At 39.9% G+C, this 20764-nt stretch overlaps 1 protein-coding gene across 26 annotated transcripts in view; it reads left to right on the forward strand.

Moving 5' to 3' along the window:
* Positions 1-20764, forward strand: part of plekha5 (pleckstrin homology domain containing, family A member 5) — a 220552-nt gene that overhangs the window by 145715 nt on the left and 54073 nt on the right. For 23 of the 26 annotated variants that reach the window (XR_010911952.1, XR_010911955.1, XR_010911956.1 and 20 more), the window contains 4 exons: positions 3397-3450; positions 10744-10918; positions 14581-14685; positions 16930-17002. Coding sequence is in view for 20 of the 26 variants with exons in the window: in XM_067489761.1 (XP_067345862.1) it covers positions 3397-3450; positions 10744-10918; positions 14581-14685; positions 16930-17002 (407 nt within the window). In the remaining 6 variants the exon portion in view is untranslated. The remainder of the gene's footprint in view (positions 1-3396; positions 3451-10743; positions 10919-14580; positions 14686-16929; positions 17003-20764) is intronic. The other 3 variants (XM_067489763.1, XM_067489771.1, XM_067489775.1) reach the window with 1 other exon arrangement.

A 20764-nucleotide genomic window follows, 5' to 3' on the forward strand; every position in this document is an offset into this window, starting at 1 on the left:
TTATGTACTGACTTGAGGGAACTCTGAGTAGTTTATTTGTTGCAACTTATCATTTCAGGTTGAAAGGACTCATGTTAGAACAATTCAATTTTAAAAAAGAAAATTATACACTTAAATGTAGTTATTTACATTAAATAAACTAGAAAAGCTGACTTGAGTCCACTTTATTTCTGATATGTTTCACAGTGCAGTGCACAGGAATCTTATATTAACTTTACTTAATTTCTAAGATCATATTGTTATTTAGACCTGATCTAAAGAGAAAATGTATAACTTCTCTAAAACAATATAGCAACAGACAGAAGATTAAGCAAATCGACTTTTAATGACAGTGACAAACAGCTTACATTATCATAATGCAAACTCACAAAAATAATCAAAAATGTTATGCCCTTAACATTGTGTCTATTTTTTCTGTGAGTTTTAAAATCATATGGTACATATTTTTCAGCAGCTTTATTAAAGTAATAAATTACAGTATTGTGATAGCCTTAGTGAAAACAAAGGTTAGCTGTGACTGTTTGCTAAGCATTTTGAATATGGGAAAATGTTTTTCTTGATCAAAGTGAATGAATGGCTATCAGGAGCAGAATCCTCATTCTAGACCGAGACGATTCACCTTTAACTCGACTGATGCCAGCTAGAGGTCTTCACAGGCCCACTCACTTTTAGGAAACTGAGACTTCACTGGGACTGGAGCAGAGATAGATCTAAATCAAATGTCAGTCCATGTTATAAAACTTACTGTTAGCACATCATTCTGGTGCCAGTAGTCGTGTTCTATTTTTGTTGCTGTCAATGGATTTTGGATCAGGTTTTATAATATAGTCAAATATATGCTTACTTGGTCAAGTTGGGTCAGGACAGTCCTTCTCAGATGGTCTGTCTAGTTTTGCAAATTAATTTATGCACATAAGATTTAGGTCAGTTTTTAATGTTCGGAAAGAAAGTTTCATCAAAAACAATACTGTGAAGTCTGAATAAGGTTCACTATGCCAGGTAACCTGCACACTCTTTTATTATTTTATTTATGCCTGAATTCTGATGACCAATATCTTTGAAATAAGTTCTGGATTCATGCTGGACTGGTCGACAAAGTCAGTAACTGTCTAGAAATTTTACAGTGCTGCCGACAACTGCCAGACTGCACATGCTTCTATCTCCTATTGCTTTTAATCATGTGTAGGTCAGTCATTCTATCAGTTCCTTGCATCACTTTGTCCATTACTCGATTTTTATCTGTCCTCTCCTGTCCTGTCCTCTATTTTTTGTGATCTGCTGTCTGTCTCTGAAATCCATCTTTGTCTCTCTTTGTATGATGTATTTATGTCAGCTGTGCTATGCACTTTACAAAAGCAAACCCAAATTCTCTTTGAATATTTTTCCTTAATTTGCTCTCAGCTGTTGGAACCACTGACTTGTTGCATGTGCCCTACCAATCAGCTCTGAAATAGGATCCATTTCAGGAAACACATACAATTTTCAAAATGAAACTACTCTCTGCTTTTCAAGAGATAAACAACAAAAAAGTCAGAATGACAGGGCTGAAATGAAATTTAGGGCCACAGCTTGTGAGAGAGACAAACATAATGCAGCAATTCCTTGCTCCACCTCCAAAAGAGTCATCAGAATGGTATTTCAATCTGCTCTGCTCCCTGAACTGTGCAACCAAGATAGCACCCTCTCTCTCTCTCTCTCTCTCTCTCTCTCTCTCTCTCTAGCACACTCAATCTCCGTTGCTTTCGCACACACACCCCATTCATCTGCTATCCCAATTATCTCCTCTCCCCTGTTAAGGAGTGCTGAGGTGTCCGTGTGAGTGTGAATTATGTAAATGAGGTGTGCAAAGTTTTGTATTTTTAAAGTTTTAAATGTAGAGCAGAGCGGAGGTGAGAAAGTCATGAAGAAAGGTGTTTAAGTGAGGCGATACTGCTAATGAAAGCCTCACCTTGTTTTGCCCTGACTTCCATGAAGATGACGAGTAAAAGGAAAGTATCTTTGCTTTAAAGTTCAGTCGAAATAAATTGTAGACTTGCTGGCACATAGAGCTCGTGTTTGTAGCTGTGTGCTTTACAGATATGTTAAAAACAAACTATCTGCACAAAATGTCATGGGGATGTAACCTGTAGTATTCTTGATATCTTCCTCTGGAGCAGAGGTTGTGAAACTTGAAGAGGCACACAGAAAACAGAAACAAAACAGAACAAAAACAGTCCCTAAAAACCCAGAGCCCGTCCAGAATAATCCCATTTTTAATGCTTCCTCTGTATCAAAGCAATCCAGCGGTGGTTGTAGATTATTGGGTACATTGTAAACTAACAGCTAACAGATAAATCAGCATAATTTGATGCTGCCATCAGGCCAAAATGTAAACATATATATGCTAAAAAAAAGGGGTGGGGGTGTGCGGCTTTGCAGTGTAAGACTGACATTTAGCTCACAGCATCACCTCAGTCATTTTTGGCCTTGTCTTGTCACTAATGAAAATTAGATTTTTCCATCTGCACTGCATTTAATGGTCAGTGCTCCACAGCCATTCACCTATTTAAATGTCACTCACTGAGGAGAACTTTAAATGAAGATATTCTTAACATACACATACAGGAAGTTGCTTTTTTTCCCTTAGGGTAGGTTTCTCTCTACTTATCTTATTAGGATGGACCATACGCCTCTGCAGCTCTTGCTTTTATTAATGACTCTCTAGTTCCCATTTTTTTCTTCTTTTGCAATATGTCCAACACACTAATATCTGTTCTCTTCATATCCCTCATGCTTTGTTAATAGCTTACTGCTTACCCTGTCCTAAGAAGTTTGGCTGAACATTTTCCAAAGATGTCTTGCATTCTTCTGCCTCAAATCAGACCCCTTTTTTAAAACAGACATTTTCTTTCTTTCTTTTTTTCTGGTTCCCCATGTAATCATTAACATATTATGCTCAAATATCTATAGTTGTCTAATTGTACAAACACAATGATCAGAAGATTGGAAAACAATTGAAAATGGTTGGACTCACCCATGATGTTGGGTTAATGAGGGGCCCGCAGTGGCCCGATGGGTTGATAAAAGCCATATCTGATGGAAAAATAGCATGCCTGTAAATTAATAGCCAGATAGTCTGGAGGGTAGCACTATTAGTTTGGGATTTAGAAGAGCAAGGATTTTTTTCAGTTTGATCAAAAAACTTCTTGCTTCCACATGGACTCATTCAGATATTTCGCTTGACCTTCATGACCTAACTTGAAATAAATGTATTCACTTTTTTGTTTACCTTTTCTACTCTAATTTTTTTGATTTGATATTATTTCTATCGTTACAAGAGTGAATGTAAATGTTGTAGAGTTTGAGTTCCTATTATTTTGTTATTCTTTCTCCGTTTTTTATTCTTTTTTATTCTAGCATGAATTGTGGAAAGCTTATCCACCCTGACAAGCCAGTAGAGGCCCTCACAAGGTAATAATCTGTTTCATCAATGGAAAAGCTGCTTTGACTTTAGCTTCTTCATCAGTCTTGATGCTTTAAATACTAGTTTGCTATTGGCAATGACTAAAACCACCACTGCAACCACCCAATACAAGAATAGTTGCATGCAGAATGTCTTTTTAGCTGTTGTATGATTCAGTGAACAGTTCGTGCACTTGGTTGCCATCTTGATGTGATCAGATGAGAAGATCAATAGCAACTTTCCTCCTAAAATAGATTAAGAACTGCTTCCCTAAGGTTTTCTTGAAAAGAATCCAGTTTTCCATGCAGTGGGTGCATTGTCAGTAATTTTTTTTTATTTGTCTAAGATATTGATCTTCTCATGTGACTTCGAAAGACAGCAAACAAGTCACGCTGTTCCTTTACTTTTGCACTATAAAAGGTAAAACCCACCTATCTAACAAAGTAACTACTTCTCAGGTAAGTCAACAGCCTGCTGCTTCTCAAGTGCTTAGTGAATTCCACAAACCTAAAATGTCGGGACTGTGTGAATTGCCTGATGAGCTGCTATGCAACACTCTGCAAATGATATTGTGGGTGAATAATGTGTATGTCATGGGTTGTGTCTCTAGCACTCAGCAGTTACTGTAAAATGTATTCTCTGAATAATAAGCTTAGTTGTACTTGTAGTTGTAATTGAATTCAATGTTTTCTTTTTCTTCTTCTTTTTTGTTTTGGTTATTGCGATTAGAATCAAATTAAATCCCCTTTTCCTTAAGCAGTGGCTTTATTTAGGGCGACTGTGGCACAGGAAGGTAGAGCGGTTGTCCACCAATCTCACAGTTGTTGGTTCAATCCCCTACTCCTCCAGTCACATGTCGAAGTGTCCTTGAGCAAGACACTGAACCCCAACTTAGTTGCTCCTGGTGAGTGTTGGCCAGCTGCATAGCAGCTCCCCCATCGGTGTATGAGTGTGTGTGCGATTGTGAGTGTGAATAAGTGAATAAGAAGCAGTGTAAAGCACTTTGAGTGCCAATAGGTAGAAAAGCACTATATAAGTGCAGACCATTTAATTTACCATTTATTAAATCAGAAATTATTAAATAAAATCAGCTGTCAGATTACTACTATTACTCCACATAATTTTAAATTGCTAAATGACAGGGATTCAAAGCAGAACTTCAGAATTCTCTCTCTCTGCAAAAGCTTTGAAGTATCTTTTAGTGAACTGTGCCTAATCGATGTGATTTACATACATTTCACAATGCTGTATTTTACTTGTTAATTATGTATGTACAGATGTATCCACTATAGTTTTTGTGTTTGGTATGTCAGTTGTACCCTACTTGTGGCGTTCTGTAAGTCCACAGTACTGAATCTGTAGAATCATTAACAACTTCTAGTGAAACATAGTTTTAAATCTGATCTATTACACAGCTGCTGTCATAAACCTGTGTTTATGTTGACTTTGTCAGATGATGTGATGGACATAAGATTTCCTATAGATTGTATCTCTGTCTCATTAACGTGGGTCATTATGAAGGGAACATTTGATATTTGCAATATAGCCCACTTTAATATAGTCTTTAATGAATGAATCGATACATTTACCCACAGACATGTGAATGCTTGTCCATCGCTCTACTCAAGTGGGGAGGTGGAAAAGTGCAGCACTTTAATGTCAGATTTGTGAATTGGATTCCAATGTTGTTCCATGAAAGAACCATAACCAGTGATCAATCAGCTTTAAAGTCTTTTCAATATTAATTAAAATACGTTCTCCTCTCTTTGCTGTAGTTGTAAGCACAGGTCTACAGATCATTAGTTGTAGACAAACTAAACAGGTGCTGTGTTGGAAATTCTGGGTACTGTAACAGATTGTGTGTAAATGTTGTTAAATATTCCGTAAATTACTTGTATTCATTTTTATTCATCATGGGCTGCGGTCATGTTTTAGTGTGCGTGGTTTTGGTGTCAGATCAGTCGAAGCAGCTCCTCCTTTCTCATCTCAACATGTAGTCCAGTGACTTCTACACGCAATGACAAATGATTTAAAAAAAATATTTATGTTGTTATTTTCCTTATAGTTTAATATTTGAATTCTCCTCAAGTGATGACGGTTCACATATGGACCTCTAAAACTAAAAATCGTACAGAGTACATGTTTGAAGTTGAGCGAACTCATCAGTCACATTCAGACTAAACAAACATCTGTGTTCAGAGAACAGGGGAAGTCAAACTACAAACAAATGGATCATGGGGAAATTTTTTTTTCTTTTGATTTCATTTCCCAAGCTCTCTGATCCTGCTGAGATGGGTGAGGAAAAGCCTGCACTGCAAGTACTCTCACTAACAGGTTTCATCAGCAAGTCACTGAAGTGAGAATAAACAGAGCAGCTGGTGGAAGGCGTTTATGTAGGAAAGGTTAATAAAGAGTAAGATAACCGTGAGACTAAAAGATGAAAGGGAGGACCATATGAGACAGTGGGCAGGATTAAAAAGGCAGAGAGGGGGAAAAACAGATTGGCCATGCAGGCAGTGGGCGATTTGTGTTGTTGCTGTTGTTGTCTGTGTTTGTGTGTGTGTGTGTTAGTCATTCTTCTTTAGATCTAGGGCTCTTGTTACTGAAGGCAAGTGAAGCCCTCCTCTCTTACTCGCAGTCAATTGGCCAGCAATTCAGTGTCACTGACAGAGCCATGAAATGGGACCAATTTCAGAATATCCACCTTAGGCAACAATGGCTCTCTGTTTTCCAAGGCCTTAATGCCTTCACATTTTACACACATACAGTTGAGACTGTAATATGTGATTGTGACCAGCTCCGCTGAAAAATATTTCATAATGAATGTATTTTGACTTTGACTCTTCAAGCTCTTCCAGTCAGTGAGGTTGCCATGCTGCTGTGAATAGAATGGTGTATTTGAACCTCCGGTGTGGGTGTCTTAGAGATTTAACACACAGCAGTGTGGATAGATACCAGATACAGCTATAATATCATGCAGTACCAGCTGATTCTAGCACTTAATGCTTGGCTTCGACTGAGACTGAGAGTTATCTCATTTAAACTCGTTGGTCATTTTTAGCCTCCACTTTGCTCTTTTTTCTTTTTTAAAATGACATGTTCATATAAGTTTAGTATGCAATGCATTGTTATGCAATGTACTTGTTCTTGAATGCAAGTTAATGGGAGGCATTGCCAATGTGCCATCCAGGAAAGAAGCCACTGCTCTAAAACCTTAAAGATCAATTTTTTAAGCTGTCTAAAACGGAAAATCGATTAGGTATTAGGTAAAGTTGGGCATAGATGATACAACAATTTGAATGTTTTGAAAAAGTAGGAAATCACTGGTGAACTGAGCAATATACATTGAACAGATCAGCAAAACACAACAGGCCTATACCACAAGATGTAAACCCCTCATCAGCAGTTAGAATTGGAAGAGTTGGAATTTAAAAAACGGAGATGATCCACAAAATTTCATTATTAAAGTTTTATAGAGTGATGAGACCAAGATGAACCTTTATCAATGTGATGGAAAGACCAAAGTATGGAGGAAGAAAAGATCTGCTCATGATCCAAATTGTGAATCTGTGAAAGATGGCGGAGGTAACGCTCATCTCTAGGGCAGGCTCATTGATGATGATTTGTTCATATAACAACATAATACATCAAACTAATTGGGAGCGGCTTCATCATGTAGCAAGACGATGATCCAAAACATCAAAATGTCTTCAGTGTACAGCAAAACATTTGCATTGCCATTCCATAACTTTTGGATAGGACTGAATGCATTTCTGACACCTATATATGGAGTATATACTCCAGTCTTAAGAGTCAACATGTAAGTGTCCTTACAGAGATACTCACAGTGCATAACCTTTTTCAGTTGTCAGATGAATAATCTTGATGAAATGAAGCCCAGCTGCCTCATCTTTGAACTTCCAGGTATTCCCAGAATTTTCAAAAACAGCCTAAAGCCATGTCCAAGGTATCTATGTGGAAATATGAGCCGAAATAGTGAAACCTGCTATTTTTTGGCATTCAGTTTGATGTCAACTTTTGAAGTTCTCTGTGAATCCCAAATCAAAAGAGAATAAAAGGTGTAATTAGAACAACAGAACCCTGCCACAGTCTCTAAACTACTCTTAAAAGCATAATTGACCCTAACTTAAATTCACTAATGCAGCTCTCCTAACTAATATTATTAATTTACCACCTATTAAGAGCTGACTATTAAATGTGACAAGCTAACTTGCCTTAAGTGCTTCTGCCAAAGTGAAGAATGGCTAACTGCTGTGATACCAACTGTTCCACAAAAGTTGCCTTTTAAAAATATCCTGCGTTGCAAAACCTTTGATCGGTCATAAACTAAAATATATTTTGTATATTAACATGACAAGAAACGGATGCTTCTAAAGTTTTGTTTTGTAATGTAAGTGTTGTCAGCATTACAGAGGATGGAATGTAATTATAGTAAATATATCTAATTATATCTAATTATAGTCTTAATGTCATGTCAGGTAGAGCCTTTAGCTATCAAGCTCCTCTCCTGTGGAACCAGCTCCCAGTTCAGATTCGGGAAGCAGACACCCTCTCTACTTTTAAGTCTAGGCTTAAAACCTTCCTTTTTAATAAAGCATATAGTTAGTTATAGTTATGCTGCCATAGGCTTAGACTGCTGGGGGACCCACCCCCCAATGCACTGAGCTCCTTTCCTCCTCTTGACCATCTCTCCTCTCCTCTCATCCAGCAATTGTCACCACTGTATGTCATTAACTCTGTGTGTTCTCTCCCGTAGTTGTCTTTGTCCTCCTCTGTCCCCCTCTCTCTGTCCCTTTCTGCAGGTGTCCCCCGGCTTTGAAGCTGTGTGTCTTCCAGCGTGAAGCTACTGATCCTACCAATCTGCCAGATGTTTTGTTGTTGCTTTTGTTGCTCTGTTCTTTTCTCTCTCCCCTTTCCACTCACCCCAACCGGTCGAGGCGGATGGCCGTCCACCCTGAGCCTGGTTCTGCTGGAGGTTTCTTCCGTTAAAGGGAGTTTTTCCTCTCCACTGTTGCCTATGGCTTGCTCCAGGGGGAATTGTTGGGTTCTCTTTATATATCTTTATAATCTTGACTTTATTCTGTAAAGTGCCCTGAGATGACTTTGTTGTGAATTGGCGCTATATAAATAAAGTTGAATTGAATTGAATTGAATCTTATTGAACAAGTCCTATGGAACAAGCTGCAGCATCTAGGGATGGACCAACTGTTACTCCTGACCAGTAAAACAGCTACTCCATCCATCATCTGTAACCACTTATCCTGTTAGGGTCTTGGTGGGCTAGAGCCTATCCCAGGTGTCATAGGGCGAGAGGTGCGGTACCCCCTGTACAGCTCTCCAGTATATCTCAGGGCCAACACAGTGAGACATGCAACCACTCACACCTACAGGCAATTTGAGTCAACAATTAATCTAACATGCAGGTCTTTGGACTGTGGGAGGAAACTGGAGTACCCAGTGGAAACCCACACAAGCATGGGGAGAACATGCACAGAAAGGCCCCAGTCAGCCAGGGACCACAGAAAAACCCACAGTCTTCGAGCTGTGAGGTAGCAGTGCCAATCCCTCCACCACCCAAATAATCTTTGCTTCAAAATGGGATTAGCTGCTCAACCTGTTGTTCCAGCGTCAATTAAAAAGCTTCATACATTCAGTAATATTCGTCTGGGTTAGATCAGGTTAGTCTGTGACCACATCAAAAGCGCTAGATATACACTTAAAAGTAGAATTTTAATAAATGTTCCTTATGGCTGACCATGCCTTCTGTCAGAGATTAAAACAGTAACGTAATATCTCCATAAATCTGTAGGCACCAAATCACCAGCCCAGAAAATGTTATTCTGTTAGGGACTGACACCCACACCTTGAAACTCATTGTGTTATCTTGTTAAAAATACGAACTTGAATCCCACTGGACACAAATTGCATTTCCAACTGCAGCAAACACAAAGATGCAAGATGCCAATTTCTTCTCAAAGAATGACTGTGCATTTGTTGTAATTTGTAAAAAAAAAAACAGTGAGTTTCTGTGACTTGCTGTGATCATATTGTGCAGCAGCGATAAAGCTGTCTCTGTGTTCTAGTTTCAATCAGACACTAGCATATTTAACTTCTTTTTCTTATTAGCTATTGTCTTTCTACCCAGACTAAAACAAACAAACTTTGAGAGAGTTCAATTTGTCAGGCCAAGTTGACGTAGAAGCACATATTAGAGGTGACACCTAGAGAATAATGGCTGTGATTCATGTGAATAGTTCTTCTCCCTCTGTCTCACTCTTAGTTTCTTTATCTCTGTTTCTTTGGCATTCGTCTCCGTCGCCATCATTCAAACTACTCTTATTCTCATCCTCACTCTCTTTAATGGAATAACAAAGATACTGTATCGTTAAGACAGTGCTTGTTAAGATTGATGAGAAACCTTTCAGCTTCTATCCAGTCATGAGATCCATCATGCACTGGGACAGTTTTGCATTAAATGCTACCTCAGCTAAATAAAGTATAGCACCAACCTGGATACTCTTCATTCCTCAACTAACCCTTTGAGGTTTTCTCCATGAAAATCACAAAGTCTTAGAGAATACGCTTGACTTGCTAAGAAGACACCCGACGGGAACATTGTCTGCTCTCTCCACCTCAGTAAGCTAACTTAGACAGGAAGGGGAAACTCTGATCATCTCTCCAGCACATGAATAGGTGATCCGCTCGTCCATCGCTCCTTCAACATCAAGACACAAATGGAATTAAGAGCAAGTGAAAGGCCTCATAATCAGTAGTAATCAGGTATTTTCTGTTCATCACTAATCAAACTGGTAATCTTATAATCGATTATTCATCTATTGATTTAGAATCATCAACCAAAGCTTCCCTGCAACTCTATCTTAATGACTTGATGTGTGTTGTTATTTCACACTTAAAGAAGAACAATGTTTCTTTCAAAGACAATTCGCAGCTTTGAAAATAAGAGTTTAAAGAAACTTGATTCACTGTCTGAAGAGATGGATGTTGATGTCTGGCAGTCAGCAGCTCCTCATGCTTGGAAAGCCAAGCATTAAATGATCTGAGGGCAAACTACAACTGATGCCTATGCTCACTTCTTTTCCTAGATGGCCGACCACTCACATCACCTGCCCACTGCACATATCTTAACTTCTTCAGTGGTAGTCACACCTCCCAGCTTTTACTTTAAGTACTGTATGTTATTGTGCATTCTTCATGTAAAGATAATCTGTATGACTGACTGCCTCTTTGTTTGTGTCTCTATGTCTCCCTCCCTGTAACAGGCCAGTCCCTAAGGCCTCATCAGACCAGGGCAGCAGTGGTGACAAGAAGGAACGTCCAATGAGCACTATGAGTGAGGCTTCCAACTACACAGGTGGCTCTGACTACAGCACCTTTCCTGGCAGCCCTGCCACCACTGTCACTACAGTCAACACCACCTCCACATTGTCCACACGGGTCAGTCTCCATCCAAACGAACCTGAAACCTTAAACATAGCTTTAATTGTTGTGAACTGGTGCTATAAAAATAAAGTTAAATTTACTTAAATTGAATTAATGAGTAAGTTAATTCCTGTTGTAAATCAGGGCCCTTGACAATCACACTTTTACAATGTTAACATTTCTCAGTTTTTAGGGGATAATTCTACTCTCTGTTTATTATTGTGGTCATAGTGGGTGGTGGAGTCATACTGGAGTGCATTAGAGGTGGTCCTAAACTTTTGGCCACCTGATAAACTAAGCTAGCTGCTAACTGGCTGTAGCCATCATTACATGCACAGACATGAGGTTGATTTTAATTGTCTCATCTAACGCTTCACCAGAGAGAGAAAGGACATTTACAGGCTGTTTAACAATTTCTTCAAAACAGGTGATTATGATAGGTTTATTAAAGAAGAACATTCTCCAGTTCTGAATTTTTCTTTACATATTTTACATTCATTGTTTAATGCACTGGATTGACAACTGAAGGTATGAATAGAATGCACTCCAATATCTGTTAGTGCAGTTGCAAACAGTCCTGTAATCTTGTAGTTATTGTTCCCATAACTCTGTGCTGTAGGTCAACCTAAGGCCATTTATAATGGTAATATGCTGAGTCGTCACAGTGTTCAGTCACTATCCTGGAATGTGTCACTACATGTTGTCACTACCTCTCATTTCATGCTGGATAAGTGGGGAGCAGAGAGCAGACTAAGTCAGCTGTCTTAGCCCTAAGCGTGTCATCTGCACAGGTCACAATGCTGTTGGATTAAACAGCATGTCCAGTTATAAATGCTTCATAAACCTCACAAACACAGGAAATATTTATGGATGGGAAGATGAAATCAGGAGATCAGTGCTTTCATTAATAAATAATGCATTGCTTCTACTTACACTGGCCAAAAGAAAGTATAACACTGCATATCCTCGTGTATTCATGTCATCATTTCTAACCGAGCTGTATACCTTTTAAGGTATATCAGACCCTGACCCAAAAGCAGAATCAGCACACACACATACACATACACACAGGCTGAGGTAGGGAAGTAAATTCAGTATAATAAGAACGACTGGGAGGCTGGCAAGTACAGGGAAAAACATGGGCTGGATACACATTTTAATATATTAATACAAAATACAACAACGAGGGTAACGAAACAAAACAAACAAAAGGCCTCACCAAGTATTCAAAGTGCCCACTGTGAGTGTTACATGCCATCTTCCATTCTCTAATGCGCACCAGGTGGTAGGCACTGCAGAGATCCAGCTTAGAGAAAATATTAGCCCCTTTAACAAGTCCAAAGCAGAGTGTAAGAGAGGTAGATGCCTTCCTTACAGTGACCTGGTTTAATCCACAATAGTCAATACAGGGGCAGAGTCCTCCATCCTTTTTACACACAAAGAAGAAGCCACCATCAGCGGGGGGAGGAGGACGGGCGGATGATGCCTACCTCCAGCCCCTCCCCAAGATACCGCTCCATTGCCTCTTGCTCTGACTTCGGGCTTCGGGGATAGAGGTGACCCTTGGGTGGCTGTGCACATGGGAGGAGTTCAATGGCGCAGTCGTATGGCTGGTGAGGCGGTAAGGATTGTGTCTTAGCTTTGCTGAAGATGGCACCGAGGTCATGATACTCAGCAAGGACAGAACAAAGGAGGAGCTTGAGGAGAGGCAAGGGAGAACACAAAGTAGTAAACAGTTCAACAGACAGTATGGGCTCCAGGAGAGTATTGTACCAGAGGACCAGTCTATGTAGGGGTAGAGTTTACACAACCATGGGAAGCCCGAGATTACAGAGGGCTTCACAGAATCAACCACATAAAAGGAGGCAGTCTCACTGTGGTTTCCTGATAGAGTTTTTTTGACAGTTACTGCGCGTGCAGAAATGTGGTGAATAAGGGACCCATTTATGGCGTTGACCACCGGGGGGTCAACGCTTATAGAGGGAATGCCCAATCTCTGAACTACCTCTGAAGACATGAGATTCCCATATGACCTGGAGTCAGTGAGTGTAAGGAACACACCCGTGCGCTGCTGGTGGGAGACGTGGCGCCTCACAGAAAGTCTTGAGGTTGACTTAAAGGTTGACGTGTGGCTCGGCAGGTGCCCCCTCACTGGCGAGCCCCCCGAGGGACAGGACTTGATAAGGTGTCCGGACTCTCCACAGTACAAACAAAGACCTCCTCCTATGTGCCTCTACCGTTCCAATGCCGACAGCTTGCCTGTGCTCAGGGAGACAGGGTTAGAACAACAATAAACAAAGCACAAAATCCCTAGGCCTTGACAATAACACAGCAGAGAAACTTTTTTAAAGAACACACACACACACACACACACATAGCCTACGCCTCTGCTGTATTTGAACCTTTCACCAACATGATCCAAAGCCAGCACCATAAAGAAATGGTAGTGTTTTACTGCAAAAACTGGTATTTTGGCAGAAAATAAATACATAACTTGCCATTATATCCTTATTGTGTTGATAGAAAACATAATCCGTCATTGTAGTTTTGTTGTACAGAAAAGCTATTTTAAATCAATACGTTGCTCACACAGAGGCCTGACCCCAGCACTGTTCAATATTGGACATCTGCCTAAGAGCTGTACTAAAGCATAATACGGCATTAATGATTTTCAAAAGCATAATAAGGACCCTTTACTTTAACATTAGCCCAATTGCAAACATACATGCAAAGTGGTGACTGATATTTGTGTTCTCCTTAAATGTCTGCTACTGTACTAGCAAGCACATATTGATTACCATGTTTATGATGTGTTAAGGCAATTCAAGAAAGAAATTGTGTGATTCCTTTCCAACCTTTCCATAATTTTAACCTATTCAGGGGAATCTAAACCTAAAATAAATCACATGCAGCACTTGGTAAAGAAGTGAAAGTAGAACTTTGACTAGAAGACGGTTTCCTATGAACATAATTGAGTTGGCAAATAAAGTAGATTCCTTTTAAACTATGCAACTTATGCAACTTTCTAGTAGACAGAGGGATCTTTGCACCAGAACTATCTACTATACAGTTTTTATTAGAAGTCCTCATACATCCAAAACATTTGGAACTGACCCAAAACAGACCTGTGGAACCGTCCCATACCCAGGGGTATGCATGTTCTCGAAGACATTCCAGATTAATGGTGGTGGTACTAATAACTTTAGGAAACATTATTCTAATGGATTTAGTAATAATATGGTCATTTATAGTAAAATTGTTCAACAATACTTTCATCCATTTAAATTAAGTCTAACAATTCTTTATACTGCTCTGCTGTTACTGACATTAAAGAGATTGTTGTGCTGCAGTGCTGCAATCTTCAGTAAGTGATCCATGATGTATGGGGGATGTGCAGTATGCTTAGTTTAATGAGCTGAATACATCTGCCTCTCTTGCTGCTTTTTATAGTTCTGCCTGCTGTGTTCACACTGTAGGAGTTGTAGGATGAAAACACAAGCCCACATGGGTTGTTTGGGGTTTTTCATAAAGGATTAGAAGGATTGTTTTACATATTTTTTCGCCTATTTATTTTAAAACTTGCATTTTCTGGTCATTAATGTCATTAATGTAAAAGTCTCTTTGCCAAGCTAAGATTACTGGATTTTCACAAAGCCTCTCATCTCATTGTTTGGCAGCCTTCTAGGTCTTCCAAAAAAATTCACAATTTTGGAAAGAGATCCAACTCCATCAAAAGGAACCCCAATGCCCCGGTGGTCAAGAGCAACTGGCTTTACAAACAGGTACTGGAAAAAGCAGGTCAACCTTAACATTATGGAAGCAACTCCTACATAATTTGCATTTTACACTTTGTGGGTTTATTTTTCAGGGTTAAGGGGAGATAGTGGTATGATGTACAGTATGTTACATTAGATGAACAAATAGACGCAGGAGACATAGTCAGGGCCAGAATTCTACTAAAAAATTCATTTTATAAAATGTGTTGATGCAGTGAATTTAGATGTTTATTTTAAGCTTACAATACCTTTTGCATCCATCTCTACTCAAATACACCACTTAATAAAATAACACTCTCAAGCTTTTATAAACGGTAATTACTGTATAAACTGCATACTGACCCAAGTAGTAGCTTGGACCAAACTGAAGACAGAAGAGCGTTAGTGCAGTGCATCAAGGAATTAGTAGCAACAAACACCTCGGAAAGGTGCACTTGAACACAGCCAGTGGACAACTAGCTTGTGGGCGACTGTGGCGCAGAAGGTAGAGCGGTTGTCCACCAATCTCACAGTTGTTGGTTCAATCCCATCTCCTCCACATGTCAAAGTGTCCTTGAGCAAGACACTGAACCCCAACTTAGTTGCTCCCAGTGAGTGTTGGCCAGCTGAATATGTTCCCATATTCATCCCCCATCGGTGTATGAGTGTGTGTGTGATTGTGAGTGTGAATGGGTAAATAAGAAGCAGTGTAAAGTGCTATATAGGTGCAGACCATTTACCATTTGTACATTATTTACCTGCTTGAAAGAAAGCAGATCTCTGGTGATAGAAGATAATAAAAGCTTATAATAGAACAGTCAATATGCAAACCATAAATAATTTTCAGGTAGCCCTGAAAACATTCTCCTATTGGAATTTTCAAATGAGGAAAATGAAAATTGAGAAGTAGCTTGTGTGCGTCCTCTTAACTTTGTCAGTTGTGTGCTTTTATCACTTTTAATTGTTCCTTTCTCGTGCACTCATTCATTACATTGATTAGCCAATCAGACTTGTGTCTCTCACCAATGTATAGTGCCCCCATTTCAACATGCCAGCTAAAAAAAGAGGCAGAGGCAGGTTTGAATAGTTGCAATGGTATTGGACATACCACAAAAGCTAGGGTGCCAGATGATGGTATGTCACTGCCTAAATGTAAATACGATGCCATGCAGTACTTGTACGTGAAGAAAACTCACAAAGAACTACAAGCACATTAAAAGAAGGAAAGAATGACAGAAGTTTTGTAAATCTTGGTGGGGCTGTAGACTACCCCCGCCTGAAAGCATCTTTTGAAGGGTAAGCTGCTATTATGACTTATTTAATTCACCCACAGACTAACGTAAATCCTATGTCATGCTGATGATTTAAGGTGAAATGAAAGTAAAATGTAGATGACTACCCACCTTAGTTAAGGTTATTGGTCTTTTTAACAAACAACTACCTTGTTCATCTATTGCCTTCTACAATCAACTTTAAGGTTAGTCAGTCCTCTTCGCCCCATATAGATCTACGTTGAATCTGTTTTTCAACTCACTCACTCTCCTTATGACAGCCTCCTTTTAAGTCAGCTTACAGACCCCAGTTAGAGACCCTGTCAATAACCTCCATCCCAGCCTCAACCATGGCCACTCCCTGCATTCACACCAAGATGAAAATCGATTCACTTCACACCAGCAAAACCTCCTTCTCTTTCCCACAGACCTGTCAGGGAAAGTGCTTACTCACGTAAGAAATGTCATCAGTGTTTTACTAAAAACGCTCCTAACCTGAGGACCTGTGGCTGTACCTGTCACATCGCAAACAGCACTAAAAAAACCCTACTAGAATGAGTGAACGGTCTCAAAAAAAAAACATGCTTTTGTTGCTGCAGTCATTACGGTGCCAGAGAGAGGGAACAAAATGAACTGCAGCCTTGTCGAAAACAAAGCACAGGCCTTTGCCCTGAGCAGCACAGAGGCAAATTTGTCACTGCGTTATGAAGAGATAAAACAGAGCAATTTGTTTCTGAGAAGGAGATAGAAGCTGGTTAATAGAAGCAGCCAGAGGGAGAGACACTGACTGTGTCGAGTGGAGGGAAGTGAGGGGAGATCAAACAAGGGAGAGAAAATGGGGTGAGTGTGTGTGTGTGTGTGTGTGTGTGTGTGTGTGTGTGTGTGTGTGTGTGAGAGAGAGAGAGAGACAGAGACAGAGGGAGTAAGAGAGTGTATTGTTCTCTGTAATTACTACACTTTGATTGAGTGGCTAATGTTCTGTGACTCTTGACCCCTGCAGGACAGCACAGGCATGAAGCTGTGGAAGAAGAGATGGTTTGTTCTATCTGACATGTGCCTCTTCTACTACCGAGGTATGTACACACGCACACCCATATTCTAACTTTAGGATTAGAGTAACAAGGACTCTTCAAGAACATTTGAACACATTCGCTATATAAAACATCAAGATGGTCCCGTGTTGCACATGTTATTCACTTATCCATTGTGTTGGATTGTTATGCGCCTGTCATTTACTGTGCTCCCTATTTTATGGTAGGCCCTCATTATAATTATGCCATTCACAGTTGGGTAACATGGACACCTATCAAGTGATTTGGGGCATTTTGACTGTACTGGACAACGACGGAAAAGAGCTTACAGGAAACTAGTTAGGAAGTAGGAAATTAGTTTAACAGTTTGATTTTGGCAGCTATTTCACATTTTTATCACCCCATTAATTAGCTGCTACATAATTGTGATTCAGAGGGGGCAAACTTTGTCTAGTCAGAAGGTACATGTCATCAATATGTATCATAAGTTGATGAAGACTCGTGGACAACAGCCTCAATAGAAGGTGGAGTAGGACTCTGTTAACCCACATCTGGTTTTGGTTTCTACAGCCATCATGAGGGAAAAATACATTTCTTTACGAAGGACATCCCCTTAATAAAGTCCTAAGACTTGGGACTCAAAAGCACTCTTTTAACATGCTACTAACACATTTATGTGTGTTTTTCCATTTCCCACCCTACTGCATGCTACATAAGATGATTGAAGATGAAGTGATGCAACAAATGTGGTGGAGAAATCGTTTTTTTGACCTTAAAAGTTCATTAAGTGCAGTGTAATGGGGGAAAATAGAGGTTCAAGAGGTCAAGTGTCCATGTTACTTTCTTTGCTTTCCCCTCTGGTTGCAACACCCACACTGAAGCACTAATTTACAACTTTACATTCACAAATGCTCATCTGTTCCTGCTTTGTTTCCCCTAAACCCTTGAGAGAGATTTTTCCATCTCCATAAATTGACAAATTAACCGCCGCCCAAGTGCAATCAACAGCAGCTTTCATGACAAACTCAGGGGAGAATTGGATGTTTATTGGCTTAGCCGGGCAGCGACGAGAGAAAGGAGGCATTCTCACATAGGACAATGACGTGATCAGCTTTCCAATAATACCTGCATGCTCTGTCACTTTATAATTCTAAGTACTTTCTGTCACTCAGGGTGTTAGGTTTTAGCAGAGTATTGTGGACTTTTTTTGTAAGCAGGGACGATACGCATCCGTCTCTCCTCTTTTTGCAAGCTTCAGAATTGCCTTGTACAGTACAGTGTCCACCCCGACCACAGAATAGGTAGGGATGGACTTTTTTGCATCCATCCTATGCAGCAAGGACTCATGCAATAATCAGCCACACATCTCCACAGGAAAATAACTTCTGCACACACTTTTTCTTCAAATGCACTAGTGAGTTCATTGATCAATGTCTTGTGGACACAGGTTATTGCATGAAAAATTGGCACAATATTTGATTTGATCCGTGGACACCAGGAAAAATGTTTTTTTTTTAAGACTTTAAAGGGATTAATTTAAATTATTATTGAGTTATTTGATCAAAAGTTATTTGATCAAAGTCACAGTGGTTGTAATCAGGAACCCTTCTGAACAAACACAATACATCTGCAGATTTGCAGCCTTTTCAAACCCCAGTGAACCTGGTGAAAAACCTTGAAATGTAATTCATTTTAAAATATCATTCTTAAAAGAAAGCACCCACTCACACTGCAGTTCATACTGACAGAATCTCTCTGCATGCCAGCTGACTCACTCCTTCTCTTTCTTGCTCTTTTTCTGTGTGTGTGTGTGTGTGTGTGTGTCTGTTCTGTATCTCAATAATTCAGCAGCAGGGATAGGGCCGGAGGAGCTCTAGGGCTCGCAATGCAGGCTCGAGCTAAAGCAAACAGCAGCGTTGGCTGCAGGCTCTGTAGGTTTTTGCTGTAGTTGGTGCAGTGGACAAGTTTCTGCCTTCACAGTGCTATCTATAATTTCTAGCTCCCATCAAAGCAGCATTATTTTTATAGAAAGTGCAGAAAGGTGACAGACAATACTGGCTTAATGCGAATAAATCTTGTTTTTTCAAGGTTTTTCATGTGGCATCACTGAATTTTACTCTGTTAGAGCAGTCAACAATATAGCTCAGTGGCTCAGTAGGTAAGGCAGTTGTCCACAGGTCTAAGTATCAATGGTTTGACTCCAATTCCCTCCTACATGTCAAAATGTGTGTGTGTGTGTCTGAGAATGAGTAAATGAAAGCAGCATTGTAAAGGGCTTTGGAAAAAAGTGCTATATAAGCAGAGCATTTCCCATTTAAAAGATTTTGAGTGTGTCTCACCCTTCTAACCATCCATCTATTATCTTCAACGTCTTATCCTGTCACAGATCTCCAGTCTATCTCAGGGCCAACACAGAGAGAGATACACAGACAGACAACCATTCACACAGACTTTCACACCTATGGGCAATTTAATTACAATTAGTCATTTAGCAGTTACTTTTATCCAAAGTGACTTACAGGTAGGTAGCGGACACTAGGGATAACTGTGGAGTTTAGTGTCTTGCCCAGAGACACTTCACCATGTAGTGAGTGGGACATGTTGAACCACTGACCCTGTGGTTCATGGACAATTGCTCTACCAACTGAGCTACAGCCCCATTTACCTGTTCAACTTTTGTTTCCCTTGATTTTACACTAGTGCCCTGCATTTTACCTTTTCTCAAGAACACACTATCCAGGGAAACATAATAGGTAACTTTATGCTGAAAGAGAAATAGAAAAAGATGTTGGAAGTTTGTCTACTTTAGTTTGTCTACTTGGTTTGATGACTCAGAAGCATAAAAACTTTACCAAACAGTTAAAAACAGAAAACTGATACTATGCAAGCTAAAACACCAATCTGGTAAGCGCTTATTCCAGACTAAAAAATAGCTTTATTCAGGTAATTGGCAGCTAAGTAAATTCCTTTTTACTGAACTGTCTAAGAAGACAAATTTAAACTGAAGAGAGACATCAAGTCACCAATTAAACTAACATGCATGCTTTTGTACTGTGGGAGGAAACCGGAGTATCGGGAGGAAATTCAAGCAAGCATGGGGAGAACATGGAAACTCCACATAGAAAGACCACGGTTGGCCAGGGCCACAGACCCGTGACCTAGCTGTGAGGCAGTGGTGCTAACCACTCCCCAACCATGCTGCTCCTATCTAACGAATTAGATAATTTCAAAGATTTCTGTTTATTAGTGATAACTATAAATATTTGATACTTTATTGATTGTCATTGGAATGCCTCAGGTTCATGGGCAGTTGCTCTACAAACTGAGCCACACTCACACTAACCCTGAAGTTTAGCAGTTCCTTATTTATTGTAATTGTTTTTTACATTTTTATAGTCTTGACTTATTCTATGCATCAAGTGCCTTGAGATGACTTTGTTTCAATTGGCGCTATATAAATAAAGTTGAATTGAATTGAATTATTGTATTGCATTTATGGGCGGCTATAGCTCAGTTGGTAAAGGCAGTTGCTTACGGACCACAGGGTGAGTGGTTCGATCCCCGGCCCTGGCTATATGTGTCCCCGGGCAAGACACTGAACCCCTAACAGCCCATTCCCCCTCCCCCATGTAGTGCCGGTCCAAGCCCGGTAGAAATTGGGGAGGGTTGCGTCAGGAAGGGCATCCAGCGTAAAAACTGTGCCAAATCAACATGCGGACAATGATCCGCTGTGGCGACCCCGAACTCACGGGACAAGCCGAAAGGAGAGTAGTAGATTGTATTGCATTTATTATAATTTGATCT

Source organism: Channa argus, chromosome 21 (genome assembly GCF_033026475.1).
Source record: "Channa argus isolate prfri chromosome 21, Channa argus male v1.0, whole genome shotgun sequence".
NCBI lineage: Eukaryota > Metazoa > Chordata > Actinopteri > Anabantiformes > Channidae > Channa > Channa argus.